We start from the raw sequence: 17,456 nt of genomic DNA, 5'->3' as shown, positions 1-17,456 counted from the left end.
AGCCGCGCGCTTCAGGATGTCCCTTGGCAGCATACGCTTGCTGATCAAGTGGGCAAACCTCACACGAAGATCACGCTGGTCCAGGATGTGGGACAGCTGCTGATCTTCATGGAGTTCCCGTAACTCCGTGGGTGAGTACTTAAGAGACTCCACCTATGCCCAAAGCATGTCCTCACAGCAGCTCCAGGTGGGACAGTTCTCGAACATAACCCAGGGGTATCCCCAAAGAGGATAGAGACCACCCCGGGTCTCGGGCTTCTTACGACAAGTCGTGAAGTCCTTAAGGGGAATGCGGTGTTGCGCGAGAAGCACACACCGAGCAGCCTCCAAGTTGTCGACGAACAACTGTTCTTTCTGAACAAGGGCTCGTTCATAGATGCCCCTAGAAGTATGGCCACCCACAAGGCCACGAGGAGCGACGAGAAGCTGTAAGAAGAGGTCAGCCCCAGAGATCTCCTCGGGAGGCCAATACCCTCTTGAGTTGATGGCAGCTCCCTTGCTGACGGGTGCCGCCACCGAACCCCCACGCACACGCTGGGCAGCTTGGAAATCCTCCTGCTGCTGGTCGAGGTCATTCGAGACCTTCCGGGGCTCAACAATGGAACCCTCCTCTTCCTCTTCTTCCTCCTTCTCCTTCTCTTCATCCGAGGAGCCGAAGAGACTCTGATAGGAGCGTCGAGTCTCCTTCTCCTCGCGGAGTGGAGACTTAGAGGCGGTACGCTTCTTTGAGGGCTTGGCGCCTTCGGCTTTAGAGGCCTTAGCGCGCGCAAGACCCTCGGCAAGCGAGAGACGTTTGCGAGGATTCTCTTCCACCGGCTTTGGGAGCGCCCTTAGCCTTAACGGCCGGACTCTCAGAGTGCACAGAGGTCCTGGGACTGTGATCACCGTGATCACTAGCGGGCGACTGCACGCTGTCATCTTTGTGCTCACTGGGCAATGGGCTGTGCCCTCCCACAGAGCCCGCAGGAGCATCCTGAGTGCTCTCGGACTCGGCATCGTCTTCACTGCCCGAGTTGAACTCGCGTTCTACGAACCGAGGGTTCGGACGGTTGTCTGAAGACGAGGGCGACGGACTGCGGCGCCTGCTTGCGCGCTTGTCCGCAGCCGCGTCACCCGAGGAACCGACCTGAGTAGCCTCCTTGAGTGCAGAGCCTTTGCCGTGAGGCTTAGTGCTCTTGGCCTGCGCCTTACCGGCTCCAGCCTTGGAGCGTGTCTTAGCACCGCTCTTAGTAGTGCCACGAGGCATGTTAACGGTCGAATTGGAGACCTAGACGAAGAGCGCACAGGTTGCTGCTCAAAGCTCTAACTGTGAAGTGAGCCTCCGCCGCGCTCGCGCGGCCAAGTCGATGGATTTCGACTTTGAGAATGAGAGTTTGTGACGAACACCTCTTCATTCTGATTGGTCGGTAAACCGGACCTAAGTGGAGGAGGATGTAACGGGGTACGTAGCCCTAAGTGTACCCTGGCTACATGAAGTGTGACACTTCACACTTCAGGAGTATGACACGTCATACTCCGGGATATTTAGTACAAGGTACCAAAGTCGTTCAAAGCCAACCATTGGTTAAATGACATTGCATTTCTATAGGTAACTAATAGTTTGTATTAAACCCGAGCTTATCCTACCTATAAATATACTCAGTTTACAATCTACCTTATTTAGGTCACTTCGCTCTCTTTAATAAAAGAGGGGACCTGTGAACTGCCGTTCACTGAGAGTTTGTATACTCTCGGAAGATAACTTCCTCTTGCGCAAGGTGCTGTGTGACCCCGTCACACCCACACCGGTGAAACGCTGTCTTGAGCTCGAACAACAGTACCGATAGCTACAAACGCACGAAATAACCCCCCTTTCGAATCTACTTGGCATCAGACGCGGAATGATTAGATTTTTCCTGAAAAATCCTTCAAGAAGCTAGGCAAACGATCAATTATTTCTTTTTCTTATCCTTTTAAATTGAACAATAAACAAGTGCTGGTTACTGCTGTATATCGAATCCATGAAATGCCTTTATGTTATTGACGACAGGCGCCATTGAAGTGATATGTCCATCCACTAAGGCTGCGCTAAAACCAGCTTGCTCCTTTAAGTATTCGCTTGTCGTTATTGCAGCACTACTACAAAACTGGGAGTGTTGTAGGTCCAACTTCGAGATGTACCACGAGCTATCATGATAGCTTCGTCTTTGGGGTTTTTCGATTGTCAGTGCCATCTGCGACAGTTGATTCTCGTTTACTAGATAGCAAAATAAACCACGGCCATCCGCTTCCATGTTTAGAACACAGTCACTTATTATGATTCCCGCCTTCCTTGTTGTGCTTTATACTTTTATTCATGTTGAAAGTGTAGTCTCTAATGAACGGCCCAACAAGTTCCAAATTGGAGAGGTGAATTAGCATCTTATGACCTTCATGTCCATAGCGAGAGAGGAGATCGAGTTTGCTTAGAGTTCCGAGCGCTGCCATCCTCGTTGGGTGTGGACGTTTTCGAGATGCGTGTATCCAAATACGTTCACCTTGTATTTTATTCAATCATATTCTTTGAAACACGCCCGAGTCCAAACATGGTTTTCCCACTAATGAAACCAGTTTCAGCCAATCCGCGTATTTGGCGTTTTTGTACAATCAACCCAGGATGTGTTAATTCCTGCATCGGCTCTGTACATTTTGGAATCGTTTTTGTATTTTGTGCTCCTGAAACTGCAACTTTCAACCAATCAAATAACTGGGCGGGTATTCTTATCGCGCGTAATTTTTTTAATTTATATGAAGGATAGTGTTCAGACACCGGGCGGATTTCACCGTCGTTGTCTGTACCCTATTGATATACATCCTGAGGTGAGCCCTGTTCTGGTAATATTTATAAATGCTGCTAAAATCGAACAAATCCCATAATTTTACAAATCGCTAAAAAAACCATGGTGCAGTAACAGCGTACAAGTACAGTAAGTTGAATTGTCCTAGTTGTCTGCAAATCTTGTGCTGAGCTTTCCAAGGCAATTCTATCGCTCATCAGTCTTTACAGCGTCAGTTGTGTAGTATAAGTCGTTTTCGCTACATGCATATTTTTCTTGCGACGGCCAGCTTAAAAACTATTTGTGGTGTCTTCTGTTTAGTCACGATAAAGCTACAGACTGTAATCACATACTCGTTTTAGCGAAGTACGTGATACAAGCGTGATTCAGCACAAAAAAACGCAAACAAAAAGCTCACCTGGTCTACATGTACAGTAATTAGATGGCGACCAAAGTCAGGCGGATGGGGCCCATTACTAACACCCCGATCCCAGCAAAATAATCGGGTAAGTTTTCCTGTTTACGGACTTTTGCGATGAGCGATGAATTCAATCATCAATTTTCAGCTTCCGACACATGTCTTTACCGGTTCATTCTCTATGCACTATGACCCTGATGTCATTCTCCTTTGCCATCATCGCGGCGCTGGTCGTCGTGCATGCAGAAGTCACTTACATCAACCATGACGAAGTCAAACCGTTCGCCCAGCCCACACCTACGACTGACTCGGAGAAGGCCGCTGTCAAATACAAGCCGAAGCTCTACGTCTCCTACGGCTGTCACCCGTATCCCGCCGTGCAGGCCAATGGATTTGTAAGTGCTGGACTTAAAGGGAGTGGACCGATAGATGGCGAGTGCGAGGGCTCATCTCTGGGCTCTCAAGTGTATTCTCGTTCGATGTGGTACGAGGATAAGTGGGCCATCATAAATGCTTGGTACCTCCTTTGCCGCATTTATACAAAAAATAATGTTTAATGTATTAAACGAATAGTAAGCCAAACATTGGCTTTAAAAACACACACACAAAGTGGGCTGCATTGCAGTGGAGCACGTTGAACGGCCCCTTACGTGCGAGCCGTAGGTAGGATTCGCAGCCGCCATTGATTACATTTTTACCATCATAAAAGATTTAACCCTACTTACCGGTAGGGCCAGCAACGTTAGAAAAAGGCACACTAAAACTCGCGCTGCATCGAGCTGTTCGAGAGGTTTCAGTTTGTTTTTGTATTGGAATTTGGCTACCGGGTCTACGGTATAAAGCGCCCCCACCCCCATAGTTGTAACTATTCAAACGGATAAGCATCTATCAGTCTCTTCTCGAAAACACCGTCTTTTAGTGGCATCTCTCTCCTCGTTCTCTTAAAAAACAGTCCGGTGTTGAATTCGGCATCGCTCAAGCCATCGCGTGCTTCATCAGTGAGCTGTTCCCACGTGATGAGGTCCTGGGTCTCCCCTTCGAGCTGCGTGAACTGCAGCCTCGGCCTTGGTCTTCCAAATCCCCTGTATGATTCAAGCTTCACATTTGAACCATCAAGGAATTGCAGCTCCAGAGGGACTTCGGATTTTTGGCGTCGGCCATAATTCAATGACACACCGAGAATCGTCGAATTGGCGAGAGCAGGATCATCGATCCAGACAACAGCGGCTTCCCAGAAATGACGACGTTGATACTTGGAGCTTCGTCCTTTTGGGAGGTACCAGGCATACATGATAGCCCACTTGTCCTCGTACCACATCGAACGAGAATACACTTGAGAGCCCAGAGATGAGCCCTCGCACTCGCCATCTATCGGTCCACTCCCTTTAAGTCCAGCACTTACAAATCCATTGGCCTGCACGGCGGGATACGGGTGACAGCCGTAGGAGACGTAGAGTTTCGGCTTGTATTTGACAGCGGCCTTCTCCGAGTCAGTCGTAGGTGTGGGCTGGGCGAACGGTTTGACTTCGTCATGGTTGATGTAAGTGACTTCTGCATGCACGACGACCAGCGCCGCGATGATGGCAAAGGAGAATGACATCAGGGTCATAGTGCATAGAGAATGAACCGGTAAAGACATGTGTCCGAAGCTGAAAATTGATGATTGAAATCATCGTTCTTGGCAAAGCACAACACTGCCATGGAGACACCTAACTCTCATTCTTAATCTTCTGGGATTTCCGGGGATGGCAAACTATTCGTAAACAGGAAAACTTACTTCGATCATTTTGCTGGGATCGGGGTGTTAGTAGCCGTCTGACTTTGGTCACCATCTAAATAAACCAGGTGTTGTACTTATGAATAGTCATGCTTGTTTGTATCACGTAATCTGCTAAAAAAGAAGGATCCAAATATCATATGATATTTAAAATCGTAATAGTACTATTTTAGATATTAAATGCCAATAAAAACTCATTGTCTTAAAACTAAAACATATTAATTTAACATTAACTTGGAAATATGAAAATATTAGATGCTAGATAAAATTTATGATATTTGTTTACTTAAGTACGTTTCTTGCCACCTTGCTGAGTGAACCAGTGCCCACGAAATAATTCTTTCGGTCAGCTTTCAATGAAGCAGTAGTGATGGCAGGCTTTAAAACTGACGAGTATTTGCTTTAGTATTTCACTGTGACACTGTTGTTGTTGTAAGCGGTAAATGCCGAAGTAAGTAGATTAAAGTCAATTAAATCTGTCCTCTAAACTTCTACTCTAGCGTTGTCCTCCTTGTTGTCCTCTTGTCAAGCGCTCCTTGCCATCCACCAGATTAACCGGTTTGGGAACGGTCCATCCTGGAACGTTCAGCCGGTGAACTGAACCGTGCAGAGTCGGTGTGAACTAACACTCCCACTCACCGCTACTGCACGGCGTTCGTCTTCGCTAAGGATCGCTACTCAGCGGCGTTCCTCTTGTTGTCTTCTCGTAAGTGTGGCGTAATCACTAATGCCATGTGCCTTCATCCAATCATAGCGCTCTAACATGTGATTACCCAATGTCATTCCAGAAAAAGTTCCAGCCAATAGTGGAACGGTTCGGTAACCGCTCCAACGGTCACGCCTAACCGTGCAGAGCCGGTGCAGCTGCAACACTCCCACTCACCACTACTCCACGGTAGCCTTGTTCTTAATGCCGGTCGCATCGCGCTGGAACGCCAGGGTCTTCATCCCAAGTGCCTTCGTCAGCATGTCGGCCAGTTGGAACTTCGTGTCGATATAGTCGACCTTGACCGTTCCACGTTCCACGTTCTCACGGATGTCGACATGCTTGGCCCTTGCGTGATATCTAGTGTTCCTCTCCAGTGTAATGGCGTCCTTCCAAATCTGCATCGCTCCCACTTGCTCTTGACCCGTTTCCTTGTGCATCCGTCGTGGCCATAGCACCTCTTTCGTGCACAGGCTCAGAGCCATGTACACCAGACACACGAGCAAGGAGCGATACGGCTGCGACAGCATCTTGAAGCGTTCCAACTCCATCTCGGAGCGTTCCAACTCGATCGTCGGCGACATAGCCGTCGATAGCTTCACATTTGACGGGCATGGGTTTTCCACCACCTTGGCGCTACGCTGATTGAAGCGTTCCACAACGTCGTCAATGCATCTTGTCTGCTTGATCATGAGCGTTCCATTTGGAATATTGTAACTGATCGCCGTACCGAGAATGACCTTGGCCTCGCCAGGTTTCTTCATCTTAAAGGCGTTCTTCAGCTCGTCCTTGTATTGGATAATTTGTCCATGCTCGTCACGCTTCTTGACAAACACCCAGCGATTTTCGATAGGACGTGCAGGCGTTCCATGTGGAACGATAGTCCACGTTCCGCTCCCAGCGCGAGTCTGCACCTTCTCATTCATACCCTGACGCCGTTCCTTTGCTTTAGCACTAGCAACTTCTTCTTGGAACGCGTTAGGGGTATCGGGAACGCCTCCCACATCGACAGGAGGCGCTAAGACTGCCTCGGCGATTAAGCCGTTCTCGTCGCTCCTGGCACGCTTCGGAGCTGGTGGGCCGTCGTTTCCGTCCGACTTGTGCTCTTCGTCATCCGCCGTTCCCTTCTCAAGTAGAAACACAGGCTTTCGCGATCTTCTTGAGCGTTCCATATCTGGGTGGAATACCAGGAGTTCCTCGGGGAGCGCCTCCGACGGCGAGTGGTACGCTGTTAGTTCCAAACCTTCCGTTCTTGGTTCCACTGGAGGAGGCAGCGCTTGAAGCGCTCCACTCTGTTCTGGTTCCAACTCGTCCATTTCAACGTCTTGGACAGGTTCCTCCACCTCTTCCATCGGTTCGTCTGGAACGGCTAGGCGTTCCACTTCAATTAGAACGCCAGCTTCATCGCCGTTCTTAGCCACCTGGACAACCGTTGTGGGCGCTGGCAACAGCGTGTCGTATACCTCCAATTTCACGCTCATCCAGTTTCACGGAGCGCGACACCTTAACCTTGGACGCGTTCCAGTCGTAAACACGATACCCTTTAACGTTCTCGGCGTACCCGAGAAACGTGCACCTGAAACCCTTGGGTTCGAGCTGTCTGGAGGACATAAAAAATAATATTCTGTAACGAAGGACTAGTCGCTTTTTAGGACACATCCCCAAAATTGTTCTGTAAAATTTAGGACAAATAGGACACTTTAGGACGTGTCTTAGGACGCATTATCCTACACCTCTTGGGGTACTTCTTGAGCTTTGACTTTGGTATGGATTGATTGAAGTTCAGTACGTCTGTCGAGTCCCGGAATGTACAGTACGTCGACCATACGAATGCGTCTTTCGTCCAGACCCATCAGCTGAACCGGTCCCGTTCCTTCGATGCGCAACTTCTTGCCGTCGGCGATCGTCACCTCGATGTCAGTGTCCAGGTCCTTGAGCTCGACAAAGTCCTTCTTGTGAGGGGTCATGTGCGACGTCGCACCACTGTCAATCAGCCACCCGGCCGAGCGTTCCTCACCCAATGCACAGCAAACACTGCATCACCATTGTTGTCACCGTTCCCAACGGGACAGTCTCGCTTTATGTGGCCCACTTGGTCACAGTTGAAGCACAATCCTTGGAGCGTTCCGTTCTGTCTCGGACCGTTCCCCTTTCGGCCGTTCCCTCGGCCGCCCTTGGAACGCCTAGCGCTCCCGTTTGCTTGGAACGCCTTCTCCGCGGTAGTCTCCCCCTTCTCGAGGCGTTCGTACTCCTTGAGCAACTTCTCCTTAGCCTCGATAAGCGTCTTTAGCGTTCTCCACGATGGACGCGATAAGCTCATACTCGTCCGGAAGCCTGCTAAGTAGTATCACGAGCTGCCGTGCCTCGTCCATTGGCTCTCCAAGCGTCTGAAGACCAACAATCAACTCGTCGAACGCGTCCAGATGCGTAGCCATAGGCTTTCCACTCCCCATCTTGAACTCATGAAGGCGACGTGTCATCGTAACACGATTGTGCAGCGTCGTCCGGTTGTAAAATTCTCGAAGCGTTCCCCAAGCCTCCATGGCACGCGAGGCGTTCCGAATCTTGGTCTGATGCTGGCGTTCCACGCCTTGAGCAATAATGCTGAGAGCTTTCGCGTCGTTCACAAGCCACGCCTCGGTTATCTCGCTCTCGGGCTTGACCACTTGAACATGCGCCAGAAGCCCCTTCCTTGCCAAGGTCATGCGCATGTTGTACTCCCAGAGAAAATAGTTCCCACTTCCTAGGAGGACTTCAGCTCTCTTCGTAGTCATCATTCTTGGGCGTTCCAGATCAGGCGTTCCAGGCTCGGCGTTCCAGGTAGAGTCGTAGCTGCGGCTGCTAACATGTTGTTGTTGTTAACGGTAAATACCGAAGTAAGTAGATTAAAGTCAATTAAATCTGTCCTCTAAACTTCTACTCTAGCGTTGTCCTCCTTGTTGTCCTCTTGTCAAGCGCTCCTTGCCATCCACCAGATTAACCGGTTTGGGAACGGTCCATCCTGGAACGTTCAGCCGGTTAACTGAACCGTGCAGAGTCGGTGTGAATTAACAGACACAGACAAAGCCGATCGAGATAGGAAACCGCAAACGCTTGCAGTTGTTAAATGTCGATAGAGCAAAGTCAAGGTATTTGTTCTTGTTCTCTACCGATAGCCTCGTCTACATCGTGCGTCTAATAAACCTGCAACCTGTAACGCTAGATTAATGGGCTCAGCAGTGCCAACACACGACGCCAACCTTGCCGTCACTCTCATAATTGTCCTGGACTCCATCTCCCTCAAGGTTGATTAGTAATATTTCAGCTAGTCGAACGTTAACGACATCTGGTTGGTGGATTTAAACAGATTACTCAAACTTTGAAAAATATAAATACTTAACTAATACTAAGTTGATATTACATAATATCATTTTGTCTTTTAAGAAAATACTAGGTGATATTTTTACAATATTAACTTCACTGATTCTGGAGTTACGAGTCTTTTGCTTTATCGTGACTAAACAGAAGACACATAAATTGTTTTCTAGCTGGCCGTCGCAAGAAAAATATGCATGTAGCGACAACAACCGTATACTACACAACCGACGCTGTAAAGGCTCGGAAAGCTTAACACAATATTGCAGACACCCACGACAATCCAACTTACATGTTACCATGTTTTTTTAAGCGACAGACAGACAAGGTTACTTTGTAAAATTCCACCAACTAAAATTCCACCTGTCTCGTCTGGCTGGCTAAAACCAGTGTTCTACTTCTCCAGGGAGGACACTCGACCCTAACGATAAACTCTTTTTTTTACGTGACTATTAGTAAAAAAATAAAGATCACTTTTTCTTCAGTCATCAGAAATCAGCACAACCTTACTGACGGTCGCGGTAGCGCTCCTTGTAATCGCGCTGCACTTTTTTGCGGAGTTGTTTAACGTTTCCGGAACCAGCTTCAGAGACAACACGAAAAAAGATGACCATAAGTGCCACGAAGGGCAGGTAGCTGTAGTCGTCCAGAGCATCGGCGATGTACGGGTAGGCCACACCACACTGAGGTTGAACAGTCAGTTGGCACCAACCGTGGCACGCAGTAAGTCCAGGAACGGGTCGGCCGTGATCACCCACACGAGAAGACCCAGCGTCACACCAAATGTGATCACGTACAGAGTAGTGAACACGATGTACAACGCAGGCACGTCCACCAGGAACGCCACTGTCATCAGCACCGCGATCACGAACATGTCGGCCCTCGCCCAACAGAATCATGTTACAGTTACCGAAGCCCTGAGCCAACAACCCTGTGAAGAGGGCCGGCCAGATGTTGATAAAGTTGATGATTGTTGAAGTAGCCTCTAAACAGTAAGATTACCTTGAACGTATCTCTCTAAGACATTATAATGAGATTTAGGAGGTCCTGCTTAAGCCGTTATGACTGGCTTAAGCGTTTCTAGCACTAATGGCTGGTGCGCAGCTACTAGTGGCCTCCTAAGACTAATAAAGTGCTCATTTCATCTTTTGACGCCTACAAGTACGTCTTCTTCTTTTCTCTACTTCTGATCGACCTGTCATACAAGCTATAGGCTATGAGCCCAAGCCAAACCTCAAGCGGCGACTTCCCTCGCCTCATCGGTGTCGGGAATTACGACGTCTGGAAGTCCCGTGTGTAGATGGCAAGCACCTACTCGGCTACGTGAAGCAGCCCGACTACGACGGTCTGTCTGAAGACGAGAGTGAAGACAGCGGCAGCGATATGTCTGATGCCAACGATGAACTGCATGCCAACACTACCAAGAGCATCGAAATCGACTCCGACGCTGTTGACTACCACGCGAGCGACGACAGATCAAGCCGCCCTCGGACTCGGACAAAGACTCTGGAGCCAGCTCCGACACGTCAATCAAGAGTAAAAACCTCCCGGTTGCTCGACCATTTAACCAGCGTGAGGCTCGCCGTGCACGCAAACGCGCCAAGAAAGAGACGCGTCAGCCTCTTAGCCAGCGCGAACGCCGTCGACAAGAAGCCAAGACCAAAGCCTTCTTGATGAAAACGATGGATAACTTGCACGTGCGGCTGATCAAAAATCGCACAACATCCTACGAGATATTTAGCTACATCTGCCAGAAGTACCAGGGAGCCGCCTTTCATGGTGATGCGTACTTCATTCAACACTACTTGATGGAGATCAAATATGAGGAAGGCTCCGACTTAACTGAGTTCTATCTCAAGCTTGAGGCCGCGATGAAAGCCGCGTCAGAAGCCACCGAATCGGTGATGACCGAGGGACAGAAGTCTATTTACCTGTTCCACTCGATGCCCAAGTCGTGGAAGGACGATCCCCGCATCTGGAAGGACCAGCGGAAGTATATCCCGTATGAAGACCTTAGGCAGAGCATTGAAGGCAAGGTTCGCGATCTTCAAGCTCGAGAGCACTACACCTTGGCGAAGGGCACGCCAGAGACCTCTGCAACGAAGGGTGGGAAAGCTCTAGTGGCTACCGGACCTCCTGTGTCACAAGCTTAAGGCTGTGACAACGCCATTGTCTGTTTCTACTGTGATCGCCCACGCCACAACATTCGCCAATGTTGAGGCCTTTAAAAGCTTCCGCTAACTTCGCCTTCAAGGGTAGCTCAAAACGCGATCAGCCGTACCAGAACACGAACAAACGTGGCAATGGACGATACGGCAAAAATAACAGCAACTGCAACTTCAAGGGCAACAACAGTAGTATCAAGAACAAGCGTGGAAATGGCGGCAAACAACGCGGCCAAGATCGTTACAAGGACCGCACTCTTGAGTCAGACAATGACGAGGAAGATGGCGACGACAGTGATTCTGGAAACAACCGCAAACTAACTCGCCAAGGACGTCGTGGCACCGTTCTCATCGCTGTTGCTACCACAGTCAATCTCCCATTTAGCCTCACTACTCAGGCCAAGGTAGAGCCCGGCCCCACCTGGACGATCGACTCTGGCTGCACTCGCCACATCACCCAAGAGTCTCAGTGGTTTACCAACATCACCTCCAGTCGTGGAATCATTACGGTTGGTGGTAATGACCAAATCTCCATCGTAGGTATTGGACGGGTCGATCTGGAAATCACTGACTTCAAGGGCACTATGCAGAAGCTTATCCTTCATGAATCATCATTAAATTTCCCCACTTTAGTTCCATCTGGTGGTGGCGGCCACGTGTGCCCGAGGAGCCTCCTCCCCCTTCGCCAGCGTGCGATGCGAACTAGTGCAAGCTGCAGTGCTGTCCGCGGCGCCCGCTTCTTTTTCCCCCTCTTAGAATTGCTCTTTACAACTCGAAAGGGCTCTGTGTCCACCGAAGTAGCCTCTACCGAAGCTGATATAGCGGTTGAACCTTCAGACGTACCTTCAGAAGCTGGTCGCCGAGTCCCAGAGCCTGCTTCAGCATGTAGAACAGCCTGAGGAGGTGAAGTGCACGATGCAACCATCGCAGTGTGCGTGAAAGCCGCTCGAGCAACCGCTCGTGCCTTCTTTCGAGCACGCAGTCGCTTCGCTGATGTGTTTTTCTTCTTTCTTTTCGTCACGCGCGAGGGTGCCTGCTCCGTACCAGCTGTAGGTACAGACGACACGTTGGGCTCCATCCTTGAGTTACTACCAGGCATCTCGCTTATCGTCTTCTTCCCCTGCAGAGAACTGCAGGGCAAAGTCGGATCGGCTTGCCTAAGCGACTTCCGTGGCGGCGTTTTAAGGATTGAGGAATTATCCTTTAAAGAACGCTCTACCTCTGTTATAACATAGAATTGGCAGTTTGATAAAATATGTTCAGAGGCAGGGAGGCTGTTGAAGTAGCCTCTAAACAGTAAGATTACCTTGAACGTATATCTCTAAGACATTATAATACGTTTTAGGAGGTCATGCTTAAGCCGTTATGACTGTTCTAACACTAATGGCTGGTGTGCAGTTACTAGTGGCTTCCTAAGACTAGTAAGGTGCTCACTTCGTCTTTTGACGCCTACGAGTAACGCCTTCTTCTTCTCTCTACTTCTTATCGACCTGTCATATTGTCAATTCCAGTGAAAATTGGATACCGAGGGTGATTGACGGATAGTCTGAAAAATCAACACTTAGATATGATTGGTCGAAACTCACCAGCTTCAACTTAGGTTGAACCACAAGCTGATATTGATGCGAAGTAGCGTCCGCTGGGGATGCTGGTATCTGCTGCTCAGGTTGACCAACAGGAGATGCAGCTCGGGGTGATGTTCGACGTCGTGTGGAACGTGGAGTCCGCGGCTGTCTAGCTGTACCAGGGGCTGGAGAAGGTCGAGCTTGAGCTGATTCACCAGGTGATCTTGCTGCTCCAAGAAGTGACGCTCGTTGGGCTGCAGATGACACTGGACCCGGGGTTGAGTATGCCCTAGTCGTGGTCGCTGGCAGTGCTTCTCGGTCTGGAGGTGTACGCCGTCGTATTGGACCTGGGTGGGGCGGTGTAGTCTCCGTTGGCGTCCGAGTACGCTCAGGATATGGAGATACACGGGCCGAATGTGGCGATACACGTGTTCGACCACCACAGCGTGCACCATCAGCTGATGCAGCACCCGCTGGTGGGGTCATCTTGCGCTACCAGACGAGACGTTAGATCGGAGATCCATTACCGCTTACTGACACGGGAAACGTTGTCGATGCAGTGTGTGGAAGGAAACCTGTCGCATGTAATGCTTCCGTATGATGTATGGTAGGATGAACGATTTCATAGGCCATTCAGCGCGGGTGATTAATAAATCAGGCAGTCAAGTTTTGAGTAGAAAGCACAATACAAGCTATAATGATCAACGTCCCACACGCGGGTCCGGGATACCGGCGTTTTTGAAGATGGAACTGGAGAAGTAGAACACGGCGTTGATACCCGACAATTGCTGTGTGCAAGACAACTAGATGGCGGCGACCATCTGGAGATGGTACTTGAGTGCGTACAGGGAGCCCGGCTCAGCCAACGCCTGGATCAGACTCTGTTCGGCTTGGCCCACGGCTCGAGCCACGACAGCGGAGTGTACATGTTCTCCTTGCCGTAGAGACGTGCAAGGACCTGCTTGGCTTCCTCTCGGCGGTTCTTCATGAGCGGCCACGGCGGACTCTCCACACACATCGACGGAGCCATGAGCAGGGCCAGCACGGCCAGAATCACATCCAGGTAGCGCTAGACCGAGCTTGTGTTGGCGAAGAAGAAGCAGATAGCTGGGAACAGGATGCCGATTGGCACCGATATCTGCAGTCACAGACACAGGATGTTACGCATGTGTGGCGGGGTCAACTCGTTCGTGTATGCACTGAACGTACCCGTACCCGTGGCCGTACCCGACGCGACACCAGCAAACAGACGGCCGGCCGAGAACACGATGACGTTCGACTCTCTACCACGGCACCCACGATCATGAAGATGCAGCTGACCAACAGCAGCTTCTTGCGGATCCTCAGGTTGCTGAAGTGGCCGCAGACCAACGGAGCCAATCATGCCACCGAAGACCCACGCGTTCACGGAGAACGTCCACTCGAGCTTCGAGTGGCCCGGGAACCTGAGGCATGTGTCGTCGGCCACAGGCCGCGCGTTGCACTCTTCGGTGTTGTTGTACTGCTACAGGTTGGTCGGTGACGACGCCCAACCGCCCTGGAAGGGCTGCCGTAGCGCCACCAGGATGCTCGTGTACATGATCATGTTGGACTTGATCTGTCGGGTTGCGGTCTTCCGGGCCTCGTCGAAGACGGGAACGTAGTCAGCACCCCTGTGCGTCGTGGCCTCGGAGTAGACTGGATTGGTCTGCCTCAGACGGCATAGTGTCTCGACTCGATTTGAGTTGGCGGGAGCCGTATTTGTTGTGGGAGGTGAGCTTGTTGCTGTTTGACCGACTCGGTCTCGCTTGTGTTGCGTTGAACGGTACTTTGATTATTGGAAACTGAGCTAAAGCCCCACTAAACATTCAAGCTCAGGTAATATCTTCTGGACAATGAATGTCGCGCCGCTGGGATAGGGTTAGTCACTTAAAATCTATGCAAGACGTATATGTACTACTGTACGTGAAATCATTCAAATCGACTGTCTATGCGACGATAGGGCGTGAATAAGGACGGCTGGCATCGGATAGCTAATACTATTTAATTATAAAGGTCTGTCAATGAAGTATTGTCTTTGGATGGTTTAAGGCGGTACACTGTACTAAATACCGCATAACCGATCTCATAGAGCGCACCCCATGTACATCAGATCGCGGCCGTTCGTCTGGTGCATAGGATAGTACATGTACACATGCTAACAGAATTTTCCTGTAAAAAATCAAGTTACAAATGACGTCCGTATTTTTGCCAACGGTTGGCCGCGCGCCCATTCAGCCTTTCAGTGTTGGATTGACCCCGTAAAGGGTATTGAGGGGGGATTTCATGTCCTAGCAGGGTTGTCGCCATTATGGTTAATGCTCCATCCAACACGAAAAGGTCAGTACGGCTCTATCTATTTGGTCAGTCACAACGATTTTCTAACTGCGCGTGCGTGTCTGTATAGGTCCCCCAAGACCTACTGCTGTAGCTTAATGGAAAATCTCCCTTTGTGGGATGATAGAGGTTCGATTCCTCTCAGCAGTCTATTCTTCGTTATCGACAAGCTACACTACCACAACAAGGTCTTCATATACGTCAGCCGCCTCGATGTCCCTGGATGGATCAATGCTCTCCGTTGCCACGCAATGCTGCTGCAGGATCTCGATCAGCTCGTGCCAGCTTGGCTCTTGAGAAACTTCGCGTGCAGGCGGCGATGGCGTGACGGTATCGCAGAGATCAGTCTTTCGGAAGCCCGCAGTGATAGTAGCGCTTGACAGGGAGGCCCACGCGCTTTTGATCCAGCTGACGATGTTGTGGCGCTCCGGTGCCGCCATCTTGAAAGCCACGCCAGCCCCAGCAGCTCTAACTTGTGATAATAGAAACTCAATCCACTCCTTTCGCAAATGGTTCTTGAACGGTCGATTCCATGCAACATCAGCAGGCTGGCACACATACGTATACCCTGGTGGAATCTTCATCAGGTGCACGTTGAGAAGCCGAGCAAAGATCATCACATCTTTGCGCCAGTGTCCAGAGAAGTCATCTTACAACAGGGGGACTGGCTCGTGCATATTGGCTCGGTGACCAAAATGCCAAGCCAAAAAGTCGATGGACAGCTCGCTATTCCACCAGCCGGCACCGTTGGTGTAGATGCGAGTGCCGCGCTGCAGGCACTCGAGTTCACGCCAGAGTCTGCGCCCAAATCCATGGCGGATTGCCACGTTCTCGCGTGCCGTCTCCGGGACGCTGGACGGCTTGGTCTTGAATACGATGAACGGGTCCATCTTGGTGCCATCACTAGCAGCTAGTAGCATCACAGTGGCACGTTCCTTGGTCTTCCCAGCACACTTGACCCACACGGTCTTGGCACCGCGGCTAGTAATTGTGCGTGACGGCACATACCCGTACTTTACAGCTGCATTATACTGTTAGTGATCCATATAAACTTGATAAGAGAGTAGTAAACCCACCTGTCTGGTCTGCATTGTAGAGTCGCCTCACCCCTAGCTCTTACATCTTGGCACGGACTTCCCTGCTAAACCCCTCAGCTTTCTTGGCAGCGTCTGCCGGTGTTGTTTGTCCCTCGCGAGTGCGGCGACGGATAGACAACTTGTGGCGGCGGAGAAAATGCTTCTCCAGCTCCAAGACGCTGCAAAAGCAGCCGATGACGAGCTGCTGCTCCGGTAGACTTCCTGAGCTTGCAGCTTGAGCATCAAGGCTGTCACGGGTACGCCGTCGGCTCTGAGTGAGTGTATCCACCGCACCAACTGCTCCTCCGCCTGCACGGAAAGAGTCGTGCTCAAGCCGGCGCGACGGTCATGCTGGTGAAAGCGGGCACCTTGGTTGCACTTTGTCTCGATCACCTGTCTGGCCTTCTTCCAGGCATACACCAGGCGCTTTTTCGTCTTTGCCTCAGCAGAGGTGACTCCTGGAAAGAACAACTCTACAGTATTAGCCATAGTTGACGTATCTAAGTGCTTTAGAACCCTCAATTTGTAGTCGTAGGAGACAGCAGTTCGTTTGTACTGCTTCGGACGAGGTCCAAAACCGGTCGTACGCGGCCTTCCCACAATCGCCATCTTTGCCAATGCAAGATGAGAAATGAACAAGCAAAAGGAAGCAGGCATGCATTGTGAATTGATGGCTGGGACGGGGTGTGCTTTATCAGATATTCTACAATGTAAATTTCAATAAAATCGGGTGTGCTTTATGAGTTATGTTTATCTTGTTGCCAACACCTGAAGATCTGATTGGCTTTCGATGAGTACGCTTTAAGAGATATGTGCGCTCTATGAGATCGGTTATGCGGTAGGTGTATCCTACGACGTGGGCGGGAAATTTGAATCTGGGATCTTTTAAAAAGATGCGGTGAGAACGGCATTGACTTTGCTGGAGCCTTCTCCAGCTCGAAACTGCCTCGTTGCAAGAAGAACCCAAGGGCATTCATGGTCGTGCTAGACTCCTCTATTGTCGAGATGGTGCTGTATGCTCAAGATCGCCACTTCAAGCCGCTTACTCATGATTGTGGGAAGGCTTTACGCCGATGCTTTTCAAACGGAACGTCCTATGTTTAATCGCGACGGGTGGCTCAAGAACTTTATTCGGTAATATAGACTCAGTCATCATTGCGACCATGGTGAAATCGGATCTGTAGACATCCCTCAAAACCTGGCAAATGGTGGATGCGGTACACGTCTTTTAGGACTGGCTAAAGG

The 17,456-nt window shown here is 50.2% G+C and overlaps 1 protein-coding gene across 1 annotated transcript; it reads right to left on the bottom strand.

The window, feature by feature from the left end:
* Positions 1-4,078: 4,078 nt before the first annotated feature.
* PITG_04200 (NPP1-like protein) lies at positions 4,079-4,822 on the bottom strand (the record flags this gene model as incomplete). The annotated part of the gene is made up of 1 exon (XM_002905834.1): positions 4,079-4,822. One exon carries the CDS (start codon positions 4,820-4,822, stop codon positions 4,079-4,081), a length of 744 nt encoding a protein of 247 aa, XP_002905880.1.
* Positions 4,823-17,456: the final 12,634 nt, after the last annotated feature.

Source organism: Phytophthora infestans, genomic scaffold, assembly GCF_000142945.1.
Source record: "Phytophthora infestans T30-4 supercont1.5 genomic scaffold, whole genome shotgun sequence".
Classification (NCBI taxonomy): Eukaryota; Oomycota; class Peronosporomycetes; order Peronosporales; family Peronosporaceae; genus Phytophthora; species Phytophthora infestans.
The sequence above is the reverse complement of the archived record's forward strand: the minus strand, read 5'-3'. Positions and strand labels throughout refer to the sequence as shown.